The 22,047-nt window shown below is 36.1% G+C and overlaps 1 protein-coding gene across 3 annotated transcripts in view; it reads left to right on the top strand.

Annotated features, from left to right (window-relative positions):
• The window catches only part of LOC109109514 (genetic suppressor element 1-like), a 285,518-nt gene that overhangs the window by 212,757 nt on the left and 50,714 nt on the right, over positions 1 to 22,047 (top strand). For all 3 annotated transcript variants that reach the window (XM_042743753.1, XM_042743755.1, XM_042743754.1), the window contains 4 exons: positions 11,844 to 12,010; positions 13,730 to 13,927; positions 14,710 to 14,889; positions 15,291 to 15,601. In XM_042743753.1, the coding sequence (XP_042599687.1) occupies positions 11,844 to 12,010; positions 13,730 to 13,927; positions 14,710 to 14,889; positions 15,291 to 15,601 (856 nt within the window). The remainder of the gene's footprint in view (positions 1 to 11,843; positions 12,011 to 13,729; positions 13,928 to 14,709; positions 14,890 to 15,290; positions 15,602 to 22,047) is intronic.

Raw genomic sequence — 22,047 nt, 5'->3', positions numbered from 1 at the left:
TTTGTCTGCACCAATAACCTAGTGGGCAGTGCTCCAACATATAACATTGTTGAGTTGTGGCATCCCAAGATCGAATCCCAGCTCTAGGACATTTCCTAATCCCACCCCCACCTCTTTCTCTCCCACTTCACTTCCTGTCTACTCTACACTATCCTATCTTTATAAAGGCAGTATGCCACAAAAAAATCTACAAAAAAAGCAGTTTTAAACTACAATAATTATTTCAATCATGACAGCTCTCAGAAGATTTTAGCATGGTAATGGTTATGATAATGTTAACCCCCTGGGGTCATAGGGTGTTACGGGGGCCTGGAGAAGTTTTGATATGCCCTGCCATTTGTGCTTTTTTTCAGTTGCTTATAAACATATTAATGGCTAAAGTCTAATAACATTGTAATCAGCACAAACTGGGCTACAATAATATGTGAGTAGCATGTATGTACACGATTGTGTTCTTGAGGGAAAAAAAAATTAAGTCACTGAGATAAGGCCATAAAACACATACAGAACATTTGTTCACAAGACTTTTGAAAACTGAATCTTGTAGCCTAAAGTTTTTGCTTCAAAATGATTTTGCTTCTAAATCATCTTACTCAGTCATTCACAGAAAACAATATATTGATTTAAATTTTCTAAGACACTTTAGGCGTGAATGTTCATACATAATGCTGTGATTCAAACCTGAGAAAACAAAGGCCTGCATAATGAGCTGCATAATGAGCCTTTCAGTCAGGTGTGTGACTAAGGGAAGAGTAACAAGAATGTGAGGACAAAATAAATTACTAAAAATTACTAAAAAACTAATTTATAGAGAAAAAAAAGAAAACTATTGCCACATAGCACACATATTATCAGTGATATTTACAGCTTACTTGATACATTTACACCTCAGAAGATCGCAAACTCCAATGACCGGGTATAACACTTTTAAAATATTTACACCAGAGCAGATATTCATGAACAGAAGCTTAGTTACATTCATAAACACAAGCATGCTTTGTATGTAGGCCTATACAATCCAAAAACTATAGTTACATATATAGCCTATATAGGCTATATCTGTGAACAGAGAATAGCATATCACAGTAAAGTTTTTTCTAATCATTCTTACTGACATTAGGCTAGTAACATTATAACTCCAATTTATACCGTATTGCTGTCTGTGTTATAGGACATAAAAAAAAAAAAGATGTTGTGAATAAAACTTTATAATGTCTCACTTGATGATACATTAAGTCAGGAATTATAGTTTGAAAAAAGTCTAACTAGTAAAATGTGTACAAGTTATGTGAAAACTAATACAAGTAGGTTAATAAAAAAGACTTACTCATGTTTATGATCTCTGCTGGATCAAGCCGCTGCGTTCTTTTTTTCAGAGGTAATCAAAAGCTTCTTGAGGTAAATTCTGTCTTATTTGTCACAACGAGTCTTTTTCTAAGGTGAATTCTGTCTTTTTCCTCTGTGCAAAGCAAAAAGTAAAATGAAAAAATGTGAGGTACAATCTTGTTGCCTTGTTTGTTGTGATGTGGGCGTTTACACATTTCACGCTTCACGTGGACGATTATAATATCTATAGCGTGCTCAGTGCGTGGTCACATTAGATAATGAAGGGAGACGTGAAAGACTGGACATCGCATTGGCTTCATATGGATTACTTTATCACAGAATACTTGCTTAATTTAAAAGTAGACTTGTCAAGCATTCTATAGATATATCTCTCATGTCTCTTTGTTGAGTATTTGTCGAGTTACAGTTCATTTTAATGATGCGTTTCTAAATGAAGATGAGGCAAACCAAGGCGGTGGACAGTCATGCAATGCTATTTGTTTTCTTTATTTTATAAACGCGCAAAGTTTTGTTGTTATTATGTGTGTATACAAATAAATGTAGACCCTTTACAGATTCGATTGAGGTATTGCTCTTATCTGTACGATCAAATAGCATGTAAAACAACCTGTAGCAGATCTATACAGGTGGAGCTGGGGAAGGTGGTGGGTTTCAGAGGAACTTTGAAAGAGCGAATGCTCAAGTGAATGCTAACCAGCCAGTTAGTAGCAAGTAGCAAGCTCATTGGCTGCGTATTCAACATGAACCAATAAGCTTGTCCCAAGTTGTTTAACGCTGTGAATATCATCAGTTACGTTAATACCCGTCAGCTTTGCCATCTAGAGTTTCATGACTGAAATATACATAAATGTTACTTGAGCACCAATTCAGCATATTAGAATAATTTCTGAAGGATCATGTGTCACTGAAGACTGTAGTAACAGGTACTGGGAATTGTACCATACCATATAGCTTTATTGAAGCAACATGCCTACTTGAGTCTGTTTGTGGCAAGAAAAACTGGCTTGTTGCTTTATTCACATACACGTGTAGTGCTGGATTTTCATTTGCTTTGTGAATCACAGGGTGTCAGAATGTGTGTGACATGTTTGGGTGGTACACAGCTGACAACAGCACCAGCCCCCGCCCCCACATCATAGACCCCCACTGTCCCCAGTGTTGAACAATAGCCCTGCAATAGCCCTGTTCAGACGCCTGTAATGAGTAGATGTGTGTACTCGCTTTGATTAAAGCTGCAGTCTGCAAGTTTTGCATATTTGTCACCATCTCTGTTTGAAACCTTCAATTAAACTTATTTGCTAGTTGTGCACCGGTATGGCCCCTCTAAATCTAATGTTTGGATGTGTGGCTGTCAGTCACTGAACCGGTGTGGATACTGTACTTTGGAACCACAGATTCTCTCTTGGAAGTATTGCCCAAATGAGAATTTTCACTGGATATTTTCAGCCAAACAATTAACCCTCTGGGGCCTGAGGGTGTTTTGGGGGCCTAGAGAAGCTTTTTTTTTCAGTTGCTTATAAAAATATAAATGGCTAAAGTCTAATAACACTGTAATCAGCACAAACAGGGCTACAATAATATGTGAGCAGCATGTATGTACATGATTGTGTTTTTGAGAAAGTGACGTTTATGCATGGTTAGTGAAAAACTAAAATTTTGAAGTCACTGAAATAAGGCAATAAAACACCTAGAGAAGATTTGTTCACAAGACTTTTAAAAACAGATTTTGAAGCCTAAGAGTTTTTGCTTCAAAATGATGTGAAAATCATCTTGATTACTCGCTCACAGAAAACAATATATTGATTTACATTTTTTAAGACACTTTTTGTGTAGGAAAGGTATATACAAGAAGGTGTCAACTATCCTACATAATGCTGTGATTCACACCTGAGAAGACAAGGTGAGTCGGCCCCAGAGGGTTAAGTAACATCTGCCACTTTTGTTCTGACCAAATGAGGAAAAACAGCAGTACAATAAATAATGCTACCAATGGTAATTAAATTTAATGATTGCATCAGCATTGCATGACTACATCTAAGTACAGTAGACTTTAAAAAACTTTAAACCCTTTAAAAATCATGTAAATGTGTACAGTGAGGGCTAATTTCAAAACGTCTTAGGCTGCAGCCCAATGCATAAAAAAAAAAACGAAATAAAGAAAAGAAAGAAAGAATAAAATTTACTGCATGTTATGGTTATTAAAAAGTCATTATAAAAACCATTATAATTACACAATTTCCTTATGTTGTATTAAGGGGTTTTCTAGGGGTGTGATGAGACACTTTTCCCACGAGACAAGACCCGAGACTGGGTTCACGAGAACGAGGCGAGACAAGATTTTAATTTTTTTAAAGAAATCCTCAATGATGAAATATATAGGGAAAAATTGTCTTTTACTCAACTGAAAAACATAGAATGCAAAAAAATTAGTTGCATTTTGAAATCAAATTGTACTTTATGAAATGAAACATCTATTTTAATAAATTTTATGCAGGTATAAACAACATGTAAACACTACAAAAGTTTTGCCACAAACTCAACTGACAGGCAAGTCATTGCACAAAATTAAATCGTATACATAAAAATAAATAATAAACACCACAAATAATATCCCTTTAAAGTAGCAAACAGTCAAGTTTATTATTTAGTAAACTGATTTCCACTTTAAAAAATAAAAATAAATTTTTCTCAACTCTTTTTTTAATAGTATATACATTTTCACATCAATGTATTAAAAGTTTAACAAAAAATACATGTTTAGGGCCCTATGAAATGTTTTTTTTTTCTCACCATATTATTTATATTTTTTATTGTTACCAAATTCTGTGTTTTAGCATGTCTAACTGTTTGAATGCATAACACAACTTAATTTATTTAATTTTTTCTTAAAGTTGCCTTATAATTTTTTTTCCCCTCAGAAATTATGTGTTGTGTATTTACATTTTCTGGTTATCAAATGAAGGCATAAAATATTAATTTTTCATTTATCATTTAGTTACTGAAAATTAAGCAAACTTTTTTGGCAAACAAAGGGGATTTACTATTAAAATTATTATTCCTTTAAAATAATGTTTGTTTCATTTTAGTGGTAGTAATAGTAATAGGCTGTGTACATTCTATTGTCGTTATTTCAAATCAGACTTTTATTTTGACGGGTTGCCGTGAATACCTTTACAGTTCTGTGTATGTTATATGATGCAAGTTTTACTCAAATAAAACGGTAAAATGCTCATGAAGTGACTCAGTGCAGTTCTGGAAATGTTGTTCATATGTTTGCGTGCTCATTTAGTGAGACTGCAAACGTTGAAATAACCGCGAACGTCATGCTCGCTTCTGTGTGTGTGTGTGTAAACCGCGCGTCTGCGCAATTCATTAACAGAGAAAGGCAGAACATGCAGGATTCATATTTAAATCGACTTTGCAGCTTTATATTTACAGATACGAGTCCATATTGTGATTTGATTTGTATAATGACCTCCTTTTGGTTAATTAATTCAAGATTTGAGAAATTCTGTGACATTCCGCATTAAACTGTGAATTCTGTTTTTATGACTGGATAAAGACTTCACTGCGTAATTTTCCCGCTTATCATGCGGCCACTTCCATAATGTGAACATAATATCTTATATACCTTATATTACATACCACCGGTGGAAGGGCCAGTGTAATGTAAATATATCTGAAAGGTCTGCACGAGAATATCATCGCCTTCCTGCGAGACCAGACAGATCTAGTCACACCCCTAGGGTTTTCATTTCAATCTACAGGCTAAAGTTTTTGAAATAAAAATCCTGACTTTGGCCGTTGGTCCACTGTACAAGGCTGCACGTTCATGAGACTCTATTCGTGTTGCAATTTACTCTGACTCACACCATAAAAATAAATAATTAATTAAAAACTTGAACAAAATAAGTTGTGAGAAATCAAGATTGATAGGCTAAAACTACGACATGAAAAACACCTAGAAATCTTACAAAAAGTAGGATAGGATTTTAACTTGGAATGTTAAGATTACATTAAAAGTGTCTGTTTTAGGATAAATGCCTCGTTTGGTTTGGCTTTTGCAATTTTTGCAAAGGCATACAGAGTAATATATGTAATATAATATGCAGGCTTGCTTGTTTTTTTTTTTTTTTTTTTTTGTTATTTTTCCTTCTCAGGAGAGACGCGGCACTTCTGCAAGAGAGAAAGAGAAACTGGCCGAAAGAGACGCACATCTGCCAGGGAGACAAAAACTTTAGTTCTTAATTTATATGCTGCTTTGTACTATTTTCAGTTTTGCACTGTTTTAATTGTACACGGCAAGACTTCAGTCGTTTAGGCAATTCAAATGTAAAAATATATTGCAGTAATAAGAAACTGTCCCGAGACTTTATGTAGGCCTCATAATTTTTAGTTTCATTATTGGACAATTCCAGCATTACGGAATGATATTCACAATCAAAACCTGAAATATAAATTCCCACAAAATATATTCATTACCAATATATTGATTCATCTATTTATATTTTTCTAAATCCCTGAAAATAGTCCAGACATCAGAAAAGTATACGTCTATGAACGCGTTTTATATTTTAGATTTAGGAAATCACATGACGACAAAGACACCAGTTTTTGGGAGACAACTTATTTATAGTCTTTCTGTGATTTACAATGCACAAACCAGAAGCAAAAATATCTGCAGAATGGAGAAGGGTTGACCATTCACAAAACATAAAATATTAATTCTATTTCAGTTTTTGTTTTTGTGTTTTAGAGGAAAAATCAATGTTAAGGATGTGACATCTCTTTTTTACGGACCGTTCTGAAAGCAAAATTTATGCAAACACATATAAAATGCTTTAACAACTTTAACAGAGATGTCTAGAGGGTATTTAATAGGGCTGCCCCCCATTAAACTTTTCTAGTTACTAGTAGTTGTTCATTTAAGTCATTATTCAACTAATCTCACGTTTATATTAAATTAACATCTATAATCCATAATGAGCCTTAATGGCTAGCCTATTCCGCGCGCGCAAGGACACCCATTAAGTTTGCCACAAAGCACAGGCAGAAGTAGCCTAATAATTCAGAAAAAAAAGGAGACATTTTAATTATTTATTAATAAAGTAAAAGTAATGTTTTCTTGTCGGCTGCAAGCCTACCGGTTTTCATCCAAAATATCTTAAATTGTGTTCCGAAGACAAACAAAGCTTTCACAGGTTTGGAACGACATGGGGGTAAGTGATTAATGACAAAATTTTCATTTTGGGATGGAGTATCCCTTTAATAAATCGCTTATGCATTAAATAATAAAGATACAAATTAGGTTAAGTTAAATATTATTGTACAAATAATTAGCCTATAAAATGCTGTAGACTGCGAATAAGATTGCAGTTTCACATTTTGCATATACGCATAACAAAATAAATATTTTTTTTTACATGCAGTGATACAAAATAAAACCAAACAAGAATTGTAATGAAGAAAAAATATGTAGACAAATAAGAATAAATGATGAACACCACAGCACATCTCTTGAGCGTTGCACTCAGCAGCATGCGCTTTTAACAACCAAATCTTCCACTGCATGAATGCAGCGCAGATGGCGACAAAATTAAGTTATGTGAAACACATAAAATGTTTAAATAAGATAATATTGACAATGAACAGTGTATGACATTTAAAATAGTTCTGACGATTTGTCCTTCAGTCCGCCTGTGCATTTCTGACCTGCACAGCAAATGCAGACTTGGGCTAAATCTCTGCGATGTTCTCGTTGAGAATGCAATTTCTAAAATGTTATTAGAATTAATTCATTTCTAAAATGTTATGATAGGGAAAGCCTGAAACAGATCACAGCAGTATAGAGTAAATCGTGGCCAGGTTTAATTTATTTGTTTCTTGATTTAGTTAGGCCTAAATAATGGGAGTGAAATTATACCGTATCCCACATTTTACTAAAATAAAGTAAATAGTTCATAAAATACGCAACAGTTTCTTAATTAGTGAACAGATATCCTTTTCCCACCTAGTTCTCTGTCAAAATAAAGGACAGGTAACAAATAATTAAGTAGGCGTATGTGCCTGACAAAAATGCATGCTGTTTTATTAAAGAAATTTTAAAATATAAATTAAAAATATATTTGTGACAAATATTAAGTAATGTGGGAATATTGACATTTAGCATATTAATTTATGTATTTAGTGGCTACCACTTTTAATGCTCCCATGCAAAGTAAACAATAATTTCTTTAAGGTAATATAACGCATGATTCATATTATACAAATAGTGCTGCACACCTGTTAAATGTTTTAAATCTAAAATACGGTGTAATACTTAGCTTAGCGTAAATATAAGCACAGGCTCAATGACATTTATCCTGCTTGAATTTGTTCTAAATGAGAAAAGCACATAACTTCATAAGCACTAAATGTGCATCTGTGAATATTAAATATTTTATCTACAGTGTTTTTTTGTTTCATTTTCCACCGACTGCAGCCCACAAATGTAACACATCGCGAGGCAATGCTGACAGCTATCTGTGAAAATGCGCTTTGAAGTGTTTACTTGATAACTTGTGGTTAAAGCGCCACTCAGCGGTCAATAGCTGCAAATGCATTTTGCAGACGCTGCAGCGGCGGCGCCCACAGACTTTACAGTCTAATCTCTAATTGTTGTACCATTCAGATTTCATTTAAAGACATTCTTTTAACCCAAAAAGCAAATTATTCTTCATTAGAACTGGTTCTCTTTGAAATACAAAACTTGTGTAATCCCATGTAGACTATCTGTAATCAGATTTAAAACTGGAATATAATCTAGTTTCAATCACTTACATGTGTTTCATGAACACATAATCCTTTCTGGATTACAATCCACCATCAACATAACACATTTGATTATTCCAGCGGCTGTGAGAAAAGTCTATAAACGATCCGCCACATGCAGCATCCTCACATGTGACATAGCCTACTAGCCGGGACAACTTCTTTATGTTTACAGAACAGCGGCATGCTCAAATTTCCAGAGAAACCTACCCTGTACCACTCAAATTAGAAAATATTATTATAAGCTTACCATTGTGAATTGGGCTAAGGTCAGGAGATAGTTTTAAGTTTTAGGATTTTTTTAGGAGATATTTAGAAATCGAAAATTGATTTCGGATCCTTTTTAAAGAGGTCATATGATGCGATTTCATTTTTTCCTTTCTCTTTGGAGTGTTACAAGCTCTTGGTGCATAAAGACTACAGTCTCAAATCCAAAGGAGATATTTATAAAAGTTAAGGGTCAACCACACCACCTTAAAGCGGCTCGTTCTAACATGCCCCCACATCTCTACGTAAAAATGTTCATGCAAAGAAAGAAGGCTTAACTTTTATTCTTTCTGTTGCAGCAGCTGCCATGTTGTGGAGTCGCTGTGTGTTTCGTTGAAGTGAAACTTTGTTTGGCCTTCCAAAAGAGGACATGACTAGAAATCAGTGGTTAAATTGTATTTCAACACTGTTCCAGAACAGTTCAACCCAAATATTCAGATGTGTGCTGCCCATTTTAAAGGTGGATGAATACTGTTTCCTGAACCAGTAGTCTGCAATGCTTCTGTGGCACTGTGATTTCTATAAAGTTGGGCAGTTCAAACTTTGCAAGGACAGTCTGGTGCTTCTGACTCACAGCCTGTAGGTACGTTTTTTATATTTAAATAATTTGCCATACGGCATAATAGTATGTTAAGGGGCGTGACATTTCCGTCACAGGCTTGAGGCATTCGGCCAGTCACAATGCACTGAGTAGCTGGCCAATCAGAGCACACCTCACTTTTCAGACTGATGAGCTTTGTAAAAATGTATGCGTTTCAGAAGGCGGGGCATAGAGGAGAAACTATAATGTACATTATATGGAAAATAAGTGTTATTTGAACCTTAAATCGGATAAACACATTGCATTATACCAAATACACAAAATATCATATGACCCCTTTCATCAAAAAAAGTTATGGACTGCAGCTTTAAGGATTACGGTCATCTTCTTCCTCTGGCTACTTCTATACTCACTCTGAGAAATTGGGGTGCCTTTTTAACTGAAACAAAGCAGCAGATTGTGGGAGAGGGGGTGGGGGAGAGGTGGGAATCACGATGTCAGCTTAACATCATGATGTCTGTAAGCCATCGGGGATGGACGATGGCATCGTCTATCGGCCCAACCCTACTACACATGCTAAGGATTCTGGGTCGGTATAGTTGAGGGAGAGAGGCAGGGGTGCTCAAGCCATAGCTCACACAAACACTGAACAAAGAGCTCTCTGTCTACTGCTCAGCCTTTATTATTGCTGAGTGTGTGTGCATGCAGGGGAGTTAATCCCATAAACCAAGGTTCTATAGATTTTCCTGCCTGGCTCGACCCTGACCCTCAAGTTACATAATCCTGCAGAGTGAGATACTATTGTGAATTACATTTGTCTCTCTTTTCGCTTACTGTGACTTCAGTATGATTTTTCTCAATAGTTTTTACATACACACTCGTGAGTTTTACTAAGATATGTTGTGTGAGTGTGGTTCCTCACTATACTGAGATGGTGTCTCTTCCTGCCTGACTGCCTGCCAGACAAAAGCCACTGAGGCAGACAGACAGAGAGAAAGACAGAGGAGCCAGGAGTCAGGCAACCATGGGCTAAATCACAACACACTCCTATTTTATTTTTAATGTGCATAAGCCCCACTGCACACGTGTCACCCTACACACACACACACACACACACACACACACACACACACACACACACACACATTTATGCAGCTCTATAAAAGGACATGATATATAGTTATGCTCTTTTTACAAGATAATTATAATTACTGCAGTCTAACACCTGAGAAGAGATGATGCCAACCCCTCAGAGGACCTCAGATGATGCTTACCCAGAGACAACATACAGAACTACCACATTTTGCTATAAGTTTGATTGCGTAATTGCTGTTAATAGTCTTAATCGTCTGTTTGTTTACGTCTTTTATTGATTTTTCTGAAACATTTCTGCCATATGCACATAAACTGACAGTCACCACTGATAAGCTACTACTAAATATTGTAGAAACTTAATTTTCTGTAAAGTTGCTTTGCAATGATTTGTATCGTAAAAAGCGCTATACAAATAAACTTGAATTGAATTGAATTAACATGAACCATAACAACCAACCAAAGATAACAGTAAAACGTTTATTATATTCATGTTTTATTTTTTGTTTTTTATTGTATGTTTTTTTTAAGAATTTTGTCCCCAAACATGGCTAGTAAACCAACATGTACAGTACACACAGAATTTGTATGTAATGCAGTCAATGACCAGATATCATTACATCCTGTCTTGCTTTGGATTTTTAGAACAAATAACCATAAAAATGTGATAATTTAATTCTTAAAAAAGACAGAAGTGATTTTAAAGTCACCTGTTGAACACATTAGGATCAGGATTGACTGAATCACATAAAGATGAGCAAATCTCAGGAAGCTCTCTGGGCCTTTTTAACCCTAAAATCAGTTCTTTGTGTAATGTGAAAAAAAAAAAAAAAACTAAATGCCCGACATTCATGTTTATACATTTTTTAATATATGATTTTATTTCTGTGGGCTTATAGTCTACACCAGTATGTGACAGATATGATCAGTAAAGGAATTGAAAAGACTGTGAAATGGCATGGATAAAAATGTTGTCTGTACATTGCGCACAATATAGTAGAATGTTAGGTTAGGTTAAAGATGCAGTGTGTAATATTTTGGAGGATCTATTGACAGAAATGCAATATAATATACACAACTATGTTTTCAAAGGTGTATAAAGACCTTGCATGATGAACCATTATGTTTTTATTACGTTAGAATGAGCAAATTCTATTTACATATTCCAGGGGTACCCTTACATCAGTGATTCTCAACCTTTTTTACTGGCAGCGGTCATAACTTTTTTGCTGAGTTTATTTAATTAATATTGAGTATTAATTGATGTTCACTTGGATTTTTTCTTCAGCAGCAGAAATAACTTAATACCCTATTATTTATAGTTGTATGTTAAAATGTATATTTTTATTTGTGTATATTCAAAATGACTACAAAAAGTTATGCCTTTGAAAAAGAAAGCACATCTCTGTCTCCTTGAACAAAAAGGAGCCGTTTTCTCATTTCTTTTTTTTTTTTTTTTTTTTTTTACTTTCAATATTAAATCAAAAAATGAGTGAACGAATGATACACAGATTAAAAACCATGAGCACAGCACAATTTAGAGCCAGAGAAACTGCCAATCCAGTGTACCTTCATTTGCCTAGGTGATGATAATGATTATTATTATTATTATTATTTGTTTAATCTTGGTGTTTTATGGGACTGGAGCATAATCTGCGGTGGTTTGTGCCACATCATGGTTTTACACACCGTGTACATTTTGGAGTTTGCTTGGGGTTGTCTGGTAAGCATAAGAAGCTGTAATAGTGCACTTCTCACATAAAACTTACCTCTTTTGTCTGTTTAGGCTGAGTCAGGTCCTCGCGGAGTCAGCCGGGGCAGGTTAAGTTCAGAGGCTTCTTCTACCCAAGAGAAAGGGGGTCCCACTGTCCCGGCCCACCTAATTGGAAACCCTTACACATTTGGCTTGACACCCACGTCAGTGATGCAGGACTCGCGCTTTCAGCCTCTTAAGTGAGTATTACTGACAAACTGTGGGAAATTGATTTCACTGCTAAGCCATATCGCTATTTGGGTTTTAGAGATGTTTTATGTTATTATGAAATATTTTCAGGTTATTATGTAACTGTGGTGGGGCAGATTAGATGCGGGCCACCACTATCTTGGTAAATAATAGGAAACACTGGTTAGAAAACTGTTCATTATTAGCTCAGACTCAATTAAATAATTTGGAACAGATTTTAATAATGCTTTGCGAAAATGTTGAAAGTATTATCAACAAATGTTAATGAAAGCTTTGTAAGTATGTTTCATTGATGAAATTAGGTGTGCCAAAACTTTCTTCAGTTAAACAAAGCAAAAAGATGAAGTTCTCAAGGTGAATGCATACCTTGACTCTAGGGGGTCAAACAACAACAACAAAAAAGAATCTTGATGTGATTCTCAAGTCATACCTTAAGGCCAATTTATACTTCTGCGTCGAGTGTACGCCGTAGTGTACGCCGTAGTGTACGCCGTAGTGTACGTCGTAGGCTACGCACGTAGGCGACGCCGTCGTGAGCATTTATACTTCTGCGTATGTCTGTTTTGCTCTGCAGTTACACCGCCGAAACGCTAGTTAACGCGAGCGTGTTCCACTGTGTTTACATGCACTCCGCTACATCTAAACCGACGTTGGAGGAAATCTCCCACCACGAATTCGCTGCCATCTGGCAGTCTTTGTAATCTCCTGAAGAGGAGTCATACAGATGGCTGTATTTCCTCACTTCTTCAATTAATCGCTCGGTCACTTGGTCCATTTCCATGTTGGCTCTTCACTGAATTTCGGAATTTAAAAATGGCGGGCGGTCCAGAGTGCAGAAGATCATTCCGGAAATGCGCGTAGGAGGAAACGTGATACTACCAAGCCGACCAATCACAGATCTTGCAGTCCGCGTCGTCGCGACGCGTAGTTACATTTTTGAGGAGGTGCGCGTCAGGGTACGGCGAAGGGTACGGCGAAAGGTACGACGTATGGTACACGTCAATGCGTATGCTACGCCATACCTACTACGCGCACCCGACGCAGAAATATAAATTGCCCTTTAGTTTCAGTAGTCAAAGCAATAACTAAATCAGCATACTATCATCTCTAAAACATTGCACGAATGTTGCATAGATGTTTTGTTTCCAGTCAGGACCTGTTGAGACATGCGTTTATCACCAGCAAAGTAAACCATTTTAATGGACTTCTCACTGGCCTTCCAAGACCATTAAACAGCTGCAGCTCATTCAGAATGCTGCTACCAGGATTCTGACTAGAACTAGAAAATCTGAGCATATCACACCAGTCCTCAGGTCCTTACACTGACTTGAGGACTGGTGTGATGACTTAAATAGCCATATTCCAGCCTCAAAACACATCTGTTTAGCTGTGCATTTACTGAATGAGCACTGTGCTATGTCCAAACTGATTGCACTGTATACGTATCTTTTATTCTTAACTGTTTTACTTCATTTTCTTCAAATGTTTTATTTTTTTACTTTGAATTACCATTTTGTATTAAATGTGCTATATAAATGTACTTGCCTTGCCTTTACCAAATGAAAACCTATTGTAAAGTGTTACAATTTGAAAAATGTACAATTTTGTTCATGCTAAAAATGTTAAGGTGTTTGGAGAGGTCCTAAAACCTGCCATCCATTTTCAGACACAACTTGTGACATCATTTTCTTCCTGTATTTCATTGACAGCCTGCCCCGCCAGATGCCCCATGCCGTGCCTCCGGCCAGTGTTCCTGAAGAATATCTGAGGGGGTTTCGTCCTTACGCCACAGCTGAGGAACTCCGCATGCCCTCTTTACCCCTGGGACTTGATCCTGCCACTGCTGCAGCTGCTGCTGCCTACTACCACCCTGGATATCTGCCCCACCCCTCCTTCTCCCACTACAGGTACACAAACATGCAACGGATAAGATGTTTAAAACCCTGGAGATTTGAGATTTTTTTGTCAACTAAAGCAAATTAAGTGATAATTCTGTCCTTACTTACTCTCAGGTTGTTGCCAATCTGTGTGAATGTTTTTCTTCTGTGGAACACAAAAGTAGACACTAAGCAGAACGTTCACACTTATAACAATGACATGGACAATAAAGGATGATAAATATAACTATAAAGTTTTAACAATCAATCATTAATAATCACCTAATTCTGTGAGATTAAGGAAGTCCACACCACAACTATAAAATAACGAACAATGAAAGATAGAAATATTGACAGGCAATCAGATTCCACCTAAATTTAAAGAGCTTGAGCATTTAAAGTGGCAGATGACAGAACTGCATTATGTGCTTATAAAAAAAAAACAATGTTATCATCCACTGGTAAATACACATATATATTTATCACTATAGCTATCTTTATAGTTACTGTTCTTGGTGTGAGCAGATCTTAATGTATTGCACAGGACAGCCTAAAGGTGTAACATGTAATTTTTGTATCACCACATCTCCACAATGGCACCTTTCCTGAAACAATTCCCATTTCCGCCTTTTGTTGGCTAAACAGCCCTTAACTCAATTTGAGCCAATATTGCTGTGTAGGGCTGGTCAGAATGCTCAGAGAAACAGAGCAATGATTTGAAAGAGCCACAGTGTTTAAATTCTTTCAAACAATCAACCTATGAATGGCTTATTTATAGCAGACTAAGCTTCTGTCTGTTTTCACTCTCTTAGAATGGATGATCCATTCTGTCTGTCAGCGCTGAGGTCGCCGTTCTATCCACTGCCTCCAGGAGGTGCTCTACCTCCTCTTCACCCGTCTGCAGTACACATGCACCTGCCTGGGGTGCGTTACCCTGGAGACCTAAGCCACCCCTCACTGTCCAGCCTACAGTCGGAACGCTTGTCAGAGAGGTACACAACAGCACCATGAAACCTGGACGTAAACAGAAATACTGAAATATATCAATGTATTACAACTTGACGAATCACTATACCATATTATATAGTACCACTGTCATTTTTGTAATGATAATGGCCATAAACTAATTCCATGACATTATATGTAAATGTAGTAAATGTAGTAACATTGCAGACTTAATTAAATTTTATTATTTTTTAAATAAATAGAATTGGGGGGGGGGGGGTGCTCTTTATTAATGTCACTATAAACGGAGAGCTTGACTGAGAGCTTGAAGGACTAGTTTAAATTTATGAGTAGCTTGTTGCTGGACAAACTTTAGAAGTACCATAAACATGTATTTGTGCTATGTTTCTGTAGTTTGAGCTCATCTGTGTTTGTTTTGTCTTCACAGACTCCAGATGGAGGACGAGCTGCGACAGAGAGAACGAGAGCGTGAGCGGGAAAAAGAACGAGAACGAGAGGCTGAGCGAGAAAAAGAGCGTGAGCGAGAAAGGGAGAGAGAGAAGGAGCTGGAGCGTGAGAGAGAGAGAGAGAGAGAAAGAGAAAGGGAAAAAGAGAGAGACCGTGAAAGAGAGATGGAGCGACAGAAGGAGAGGTCAGCACGAGAGAAAGAGAGACACGTTCTGGCTGAGCTTCATGGGCTGAGAGTCCTGCCAGATGACAGAGCCAAACCTGCAGACAGAATCACTACGAACAGACCTGGTATGAACACTGATTCATATATGCCAAACCAACTGAACCACAAAAACAGTATGAATGCTTAGTAGCATATCTTTTGTTGTACTGGTTTCAGCTATTTTATATTATGGTTTAAGTACACAGTGAAATCTGAATTAAATTAATATGTCATCATGATGGATTAGTGCTGTCCTCGACTAAGGATTTTTCTGATTGACTAGTAGTCGTTCATTTGAAGCATTAGTCGAATAATCGCACGTTTGTTAATAAACTATTTAAATCATTATAATGAGCCTTTAATTGCCTACATAGCCTAATAAGCACTCAAGTACACGCATAAAGCTTGCCACAGCGCACCAGCAGAAGTAATGATTATGAATGTGTCAGTGAAAAAACATAAGGAAATTGCATTAACATTTTAATAATTTGATAAACTACTGTAGTGATTTCTTTGTTTTCAGCTTCAGAGATGAAGTCGGCGACACTGACTCATTTACGCAGTAGTACATTGTACAGTTGCTTTGACACAATCTGTATTGTTAAAAGCGCTATATAAATGACTTGACTTGACTTGACTTGACTAGTGATGCACTTGTATGCATGTTTCATATGGATTATATAATCTGAGAATTTGTTTTCTATTTGAATTGGTTCATTTGAAAGTAGACATTTCACTCTCTATAGATATATTTTTAATGTCTGTAAGCCAAAAATATACACAGAGTTTCACGCTCAAGTTTATAGACCGAGACGACAGAAAGCGCATCCTGTTTGCTTTCATTATTTTACAAAAGCACAGTATTGTGCTCACACAAATACACACACAAATAAACATAGAGTCTTTACAGATTTGAAAGATGTATTACATTTATCTATATGACCAAAAATTACAGAGTATTTTAAGAGCAAGTGAGCACACCGGCGCCTCCATCTATCCTGCAGTGAGCTATTGTTCAGCTTCCACACTCAGCACAGACACTTGAACAGCACACATTTCTCCACGTTAATGTCGATGAATGATAGGCGAGCGTTTGGATGTCCTGCCCGATGTACTGTATTACTATAGACTAGCCGTTAATGATCTGTTAGTCACGGACTGCGTGACTTTGCCTGTGGATTTCTATATTTTTTTTTAAAGCAAGCTAAAAAAATATCTAAGTGACTAATAAAATTTTGGTCGGCCAAGTTTCTTCTGGTCGACTAACAATTAGTTGACTATTAGGGGGCAGCCCTATGATGTATGGTATAAAATTTAAGAGTGGAACATGACATGTTTTTGTGAGATTCACTACACTTGGTTCCACTCCACATATTTGTATTTTAATGTTGTAATGTAAGTAACAACAGATCTTTTGTTCCCTATGTTCGAGTGAAATGAATAATAAAAAAAATAAAAACATGGGGACCTAACCATCGGTAGTTGTTTGGATTGAGACAGATCTAAATGGGAATTTTTAGTCAATTGTGAGAAAGGGCCTGGTTTAAGCAGACTAAATGTTTGAAGAAGTCTGGCTTACGTAATCGAGAGAAGTCTTTTGCTTCACAGGATCACAAGATGAAGTAAGGAGATTTTGATTATGAGCTAAAAAGTTCACGCTTTATTTTAAGGTCCAATTCTGGAATTAATTATGATGATTGCCTCTGTAAACTCTTAACTTGCTGCTTATTAATAGTTAGTAAGGTATTGGTTAAGTTTTGGTATTGGGTAGGATTAGGGATGTAGAGCATAGTCATGCAGAATGTGTGCTTTATAAGTACTAATAAATAGCCAATATGTTAATAATAGGCATACTAATAAGCAACTAGTTAATAGTGAGAATTGGTCCCTATACTAAAGTGTTACCACAAAAAAATAAATAAATAAATAACCATATGGATAGATGAAACATTCAAAATAATGTCAATAAGATTCATTGGTAGGTTAAACTTCCATTAAATACTGACTTCAAGTGGATATGAATCAGTCAGTCAAGTTGATATAACTTAATAAATGTATTTCCACCCTAATCAAAAATTTTTATACCAAATGTAAACACAAAAATGTCCTTTTATATATTTTTTTTAGGAACATTTCGCCATCTTACAGTACTGTAACGTGTAATGTCACAGCGATTGGATGTCTTGACATTGACTAGGGCTGCCCCTAATAGTCAATTAGTTGACTATAAGAGGCTTAATCAATCAAAATTTTATTAGTGGCTTAATCGCAGAAAAAATAAAAACACTTGGGAAGTGGCAAAGTTACAAAGTCTGTGACAGTTGTGGTGATTACAGTACATCAGTCAGGACATACAAACGTTAATTTTGATCATCAACCTCAAATGCGGCTTATCATCTGAAACATGAAATATGGCTGCTCATCATGACATTAAAGTCGTCATGAAATCGAAATTGACTTTATTCACTTAGCGCACATTACTAGGCTTGAGGTGAACAATTAATCCGTGCAAGTTAATCCACTGAAAAAATTTGTCTTGTTAATCATTCATCAAAATCTGAACATTTGATTGGGCAGAATATTCTTAATCACGCCCCTCCAACTGTTAGGTTGCTGAGTGAGAGACAGAGAGGAGGAGCGCAAAAATTAAACCCCACCCTCTATTCAATATTCCATTTCAGTTGGAAATACGTCACTACACTAAAATAAAGTCAGCAGCAACTTCCTGTTCATGCGGAATTAACCTAGAAAAATGTGCGCTATTGAAATGTTTGTGTGGAGTGTGTCCAGCATAACAAAAAATGTTGTTGAACCAAATTACCTACCCTGCCTTTAAATAGATACTAGTTCACATTTATTAAATACTAGTGCTTATTTGAAATGTTACTAGTTATTTTTTTATTTATTTTGTTTTACTAGTAAAATGTTTAACTGAACTCTGTGGCCATTTGGACGTGTCATAACATAAGACGAGTAAAAAAGCAGATCTGACTTGTAAGATAAGAATTTTTACTACACTATAATTAATAAGAACTAGTACCCAATGAATAACTACTAGTATTTATTAAATAGGTACTAGTATGTAATGAATAATTACCAGCATCTAATAAATAAGTACTAGTATCTAATGAATGCTTACTAATATTTAAATAGATACTAGTCACTATTGGAATGATACTAGTCATTAATTAATAGATGATATCAAAAACAGAATAACAACTACTTCCTGTTCTTTTGGAGATATCTTCATCCTCATAAAGAACTAGTGAGAATGTATTTGGAGATATCTTAATTCAAACAGACCATTACATAAATATGAGTACCTCTCAACCATCCAATCAGAGTTCACATGGTAATATAATACTTTAATATTACCAATAATGAAAACCATATATCCAATAATGAAACTGATTTTTAAGTAGGCCTAGCTGGCTGTGTATATTAGCTTATCTTGCTAATTGGTTTGTGTAAAGATGGGAAAAATAATACTTATTTTTTAAGTACTTTTAGGTAAACATATGCAAATCCTTACCTTTACCTTTACCTTACAGTTTTTTATTTATTTATTTTGTTTTTCTTGCAGCTATATTTAGTTTTAGGGGTTTAAGATCGTAGTGCTGAAACCCTATTGTAATTGTAAGGATTATTATTATTATTATTATTCGGCCATAAACTGATTTTGCAGACCAAACAGTAAGGCCTAGAGACTTCAAACTTGGCCAGATGATAGAGCTCAATTTGGGGAGAACCTGACAAAGACTAACCCCAATCGGCCTATAGGTGGCACTACAGCGACCAAAAACGCGAAAGTGCTCATAACTCCTAGACCTAGGTTTTTGCCCGATCAGAAACAAACCACTGCAGAAATATTCTCTGGAAAGTGAACATTTTAACTAAAATGGTTATTAATCATGAACTGAATGAGATATCTTCACCAAACTCGGTAACCGCGTAAGAGCTCAATCTTTGGTCAAAAAAAAATGTGCAGCTCTCCCACTTGATGGTGCTATAAGACACAAAAAAAAAAAACACTTAAATTAGCTATAACTATGCAAGCGTTATTCCAACTGACCTGAAAATTGTTATGCAGTGTCTTTGTCCAGTGTGCCATGAGGGTCTATGAGGACATTGGCATATCTCCAAAATCATGGCCACCATCGGCCAATGAAGTTTGAGCACCTATTAGACAAGGTTAATGGAGGCCGATCGGAACAAAACTCAGTGGGCATGTTTGACTCATGGCCCTAAATGTCTGTAAGAATTTTGAAAGAAATCGGCCACTAGTTGGTCCTAACAAGTTTTATGGCTCTGTAATCATGTAGTGTTTCACACATCCACACAATATGCATATCATTTGATACATCTTCTCATAATGCATAACTTTGCCTCAGGAACCATTGCTGTCAATCAAATCATTCATTAAATATTCTCAATTATGTTAAAAACCTACTTCTGCAAACTAGTTCTAGGTTTTTCACTTAATCTCACTGAAACCACTGCAGAACAATTGTCTGGACTCTCTAGATCAATAATTATCAAAAACAAAATTTTATGCTCTGGTTAGGTATAACGGGGTCATTTAGAAAAGGGGCACGGCCAAATATACCCGAAAGTCTATAAAACCTAAAAGAACACTTGTTCAACTTGTTGAAAACATGTGACAGTTGATACTTAATAAGCATCCAAAGTTTCATGGAGATGGGACCATAGGTGGAGTTATGAGGTGGAGACCATCTTTGAGTTATGAGTCATTATTTTCATGTATTTAACTCAGAAAAAAACATCAACTTCAGTGAGGTAAAAATGCCCTCTGGGCTTAAAGTGTCAAGTAGCCCCGAACACCATGATTAGCTGGATCAGGTGTGTTTGATTGGGGTTGGAACTGAAATCTGTGGGACGGTATCTCTCCGGAATCAGGGTTGGAGACCTCTGGCTTACACTAAGCCAGGATTAGGCCATAGTTTAATTAGGATGTTTAAGTAATTTTTCATAAATGTGCCTTAGAAAACACATTACTGGTGTGCATCTTGAGCCAAAACAAAGGCACTGATATATTTTAAGATCAGTCAGTGCAAGTTTCTTTCAGTTGACACAGCTCAGACTCTCATTTTAGCTGGGACTAGGCTTAAGCCTTCATTGTGAAACCGGGGGATAAAGTTATTTTCTCAGGTTTATTTAGATGCTGACATTCAGATAGTTTAAAATCATTATTATTAATTTTAAAATCACACTTAGTCAAAGTTTACCACTTAATTTATACAGACACATCAGTTTTGACAGTTATGTCATATTATGATTAAATTTAAACCTGAAAAAAATATTATGAACAGGACACTTCCAGGAAGCATCTTCATTCAAATATCTATATCTACAACATAATGTGTGTCTGTCTGTGTGTGAGCATGCTTAGTCTGTATTAAGTAATAGAGTGTGTGTTAAGTAATATAGTTCAACCTTTTCATTAGTCTGTGTGTGTCATCATATTCTCCAACATGGATGCATTCTGGTGTCAGTCATACATTACATTTCACTTAGGCTGAGACACTTGACAAAATAGAAGCCATGAAGGCCTTTAAGTGCTTGAAATACCTGGTGTTGTGTGTGTGTGTGTGTGTGTGTGTGTGTGTGTGTGTGTGTGTGTGTGTGTGTGTGTGTGTGTGTGTGTGTGTGTGTGTGTGTGTGTGTGTGTGTGTGTGTGTGTGTTTGTTTTGTTTTTTTTAATTTTTGGCCCTTTTTTTTTTCTTTTTCAAAAAAGAAAATGTTTGTCTTAAAACTATAAGGATTGGATTTTGTGTGCCCTATACAGAACATTAATGTTAAAACATTCAACGTCTGTAGCACCAGTGCTATATGCAAAAAAGTTAATGTACAGCCCCGATCTGATATTTATTTATTTTTATTTTTTTTTTTTTGACTGGAGGAAAAATAGGAAAATAATATGTAATAAAATAGGTGTCTTATCTCCATCCTGCCACCAGAGATCACTCATACAATGACCAACACACACATTAGGCTACTGTTTACAAAATTATAGTGTTTACATTAATGACAAAAATGTGTTTTCTATGTGTTTGTTTACAAATGATCATATCTCTCTTTGTGGTTTCCTCATAATATGGTTTTCTTAACAAGAAAATTATATTTAAATACTAGTCACTGTTGGAATAAGTACTAGTATCTAAAGTGACGTGACATACAGCCAAGTATGGTGACCCATACTCAGAGTTCGTGCTCTGCATTTAACCCATCCAGAGTCCACACACACACCGTGAACACACACCCGGAGCAGTGGGCAGCCATTTATGCTGCGGTGCCCGGGGAGCAGGGGAGCAGATTTAAACCTAAAGTTGCTTCGTCTGTTTTCAACGGAGTCAGCCAACCCACTTATATAGACAACTATGTCATGCCGACATGGTGGCTTGCTAGCTAGATGGCTAGATAGAAATTGCCTAAAATCTTATTCAAAAAAGTTGTTTAAACTACTGATGACAAATATATTTTTGCAAAGCTGGTTTTCTAATATATTTGGCCA

Source organism: Cyprinus carpio, chromosome B18 (genome assembly GCF_018340385.1).
Source record: "Cyprinus carpio isolate SPL01 chromosome B18, ASM1834038v1, whole genome shotgun sequence".
NCBI lineage: Eukaryota > Metazoa > Chordata > Actinopteri > Cypriniformes > Cyprinidae > Cyprinus > Cyprinus carpio.
The sequence above is the reverse complement of the archived record's forward strand: the minus strand, read 5'-3'. Positions and strand labels throughout refer to the sequence as shown.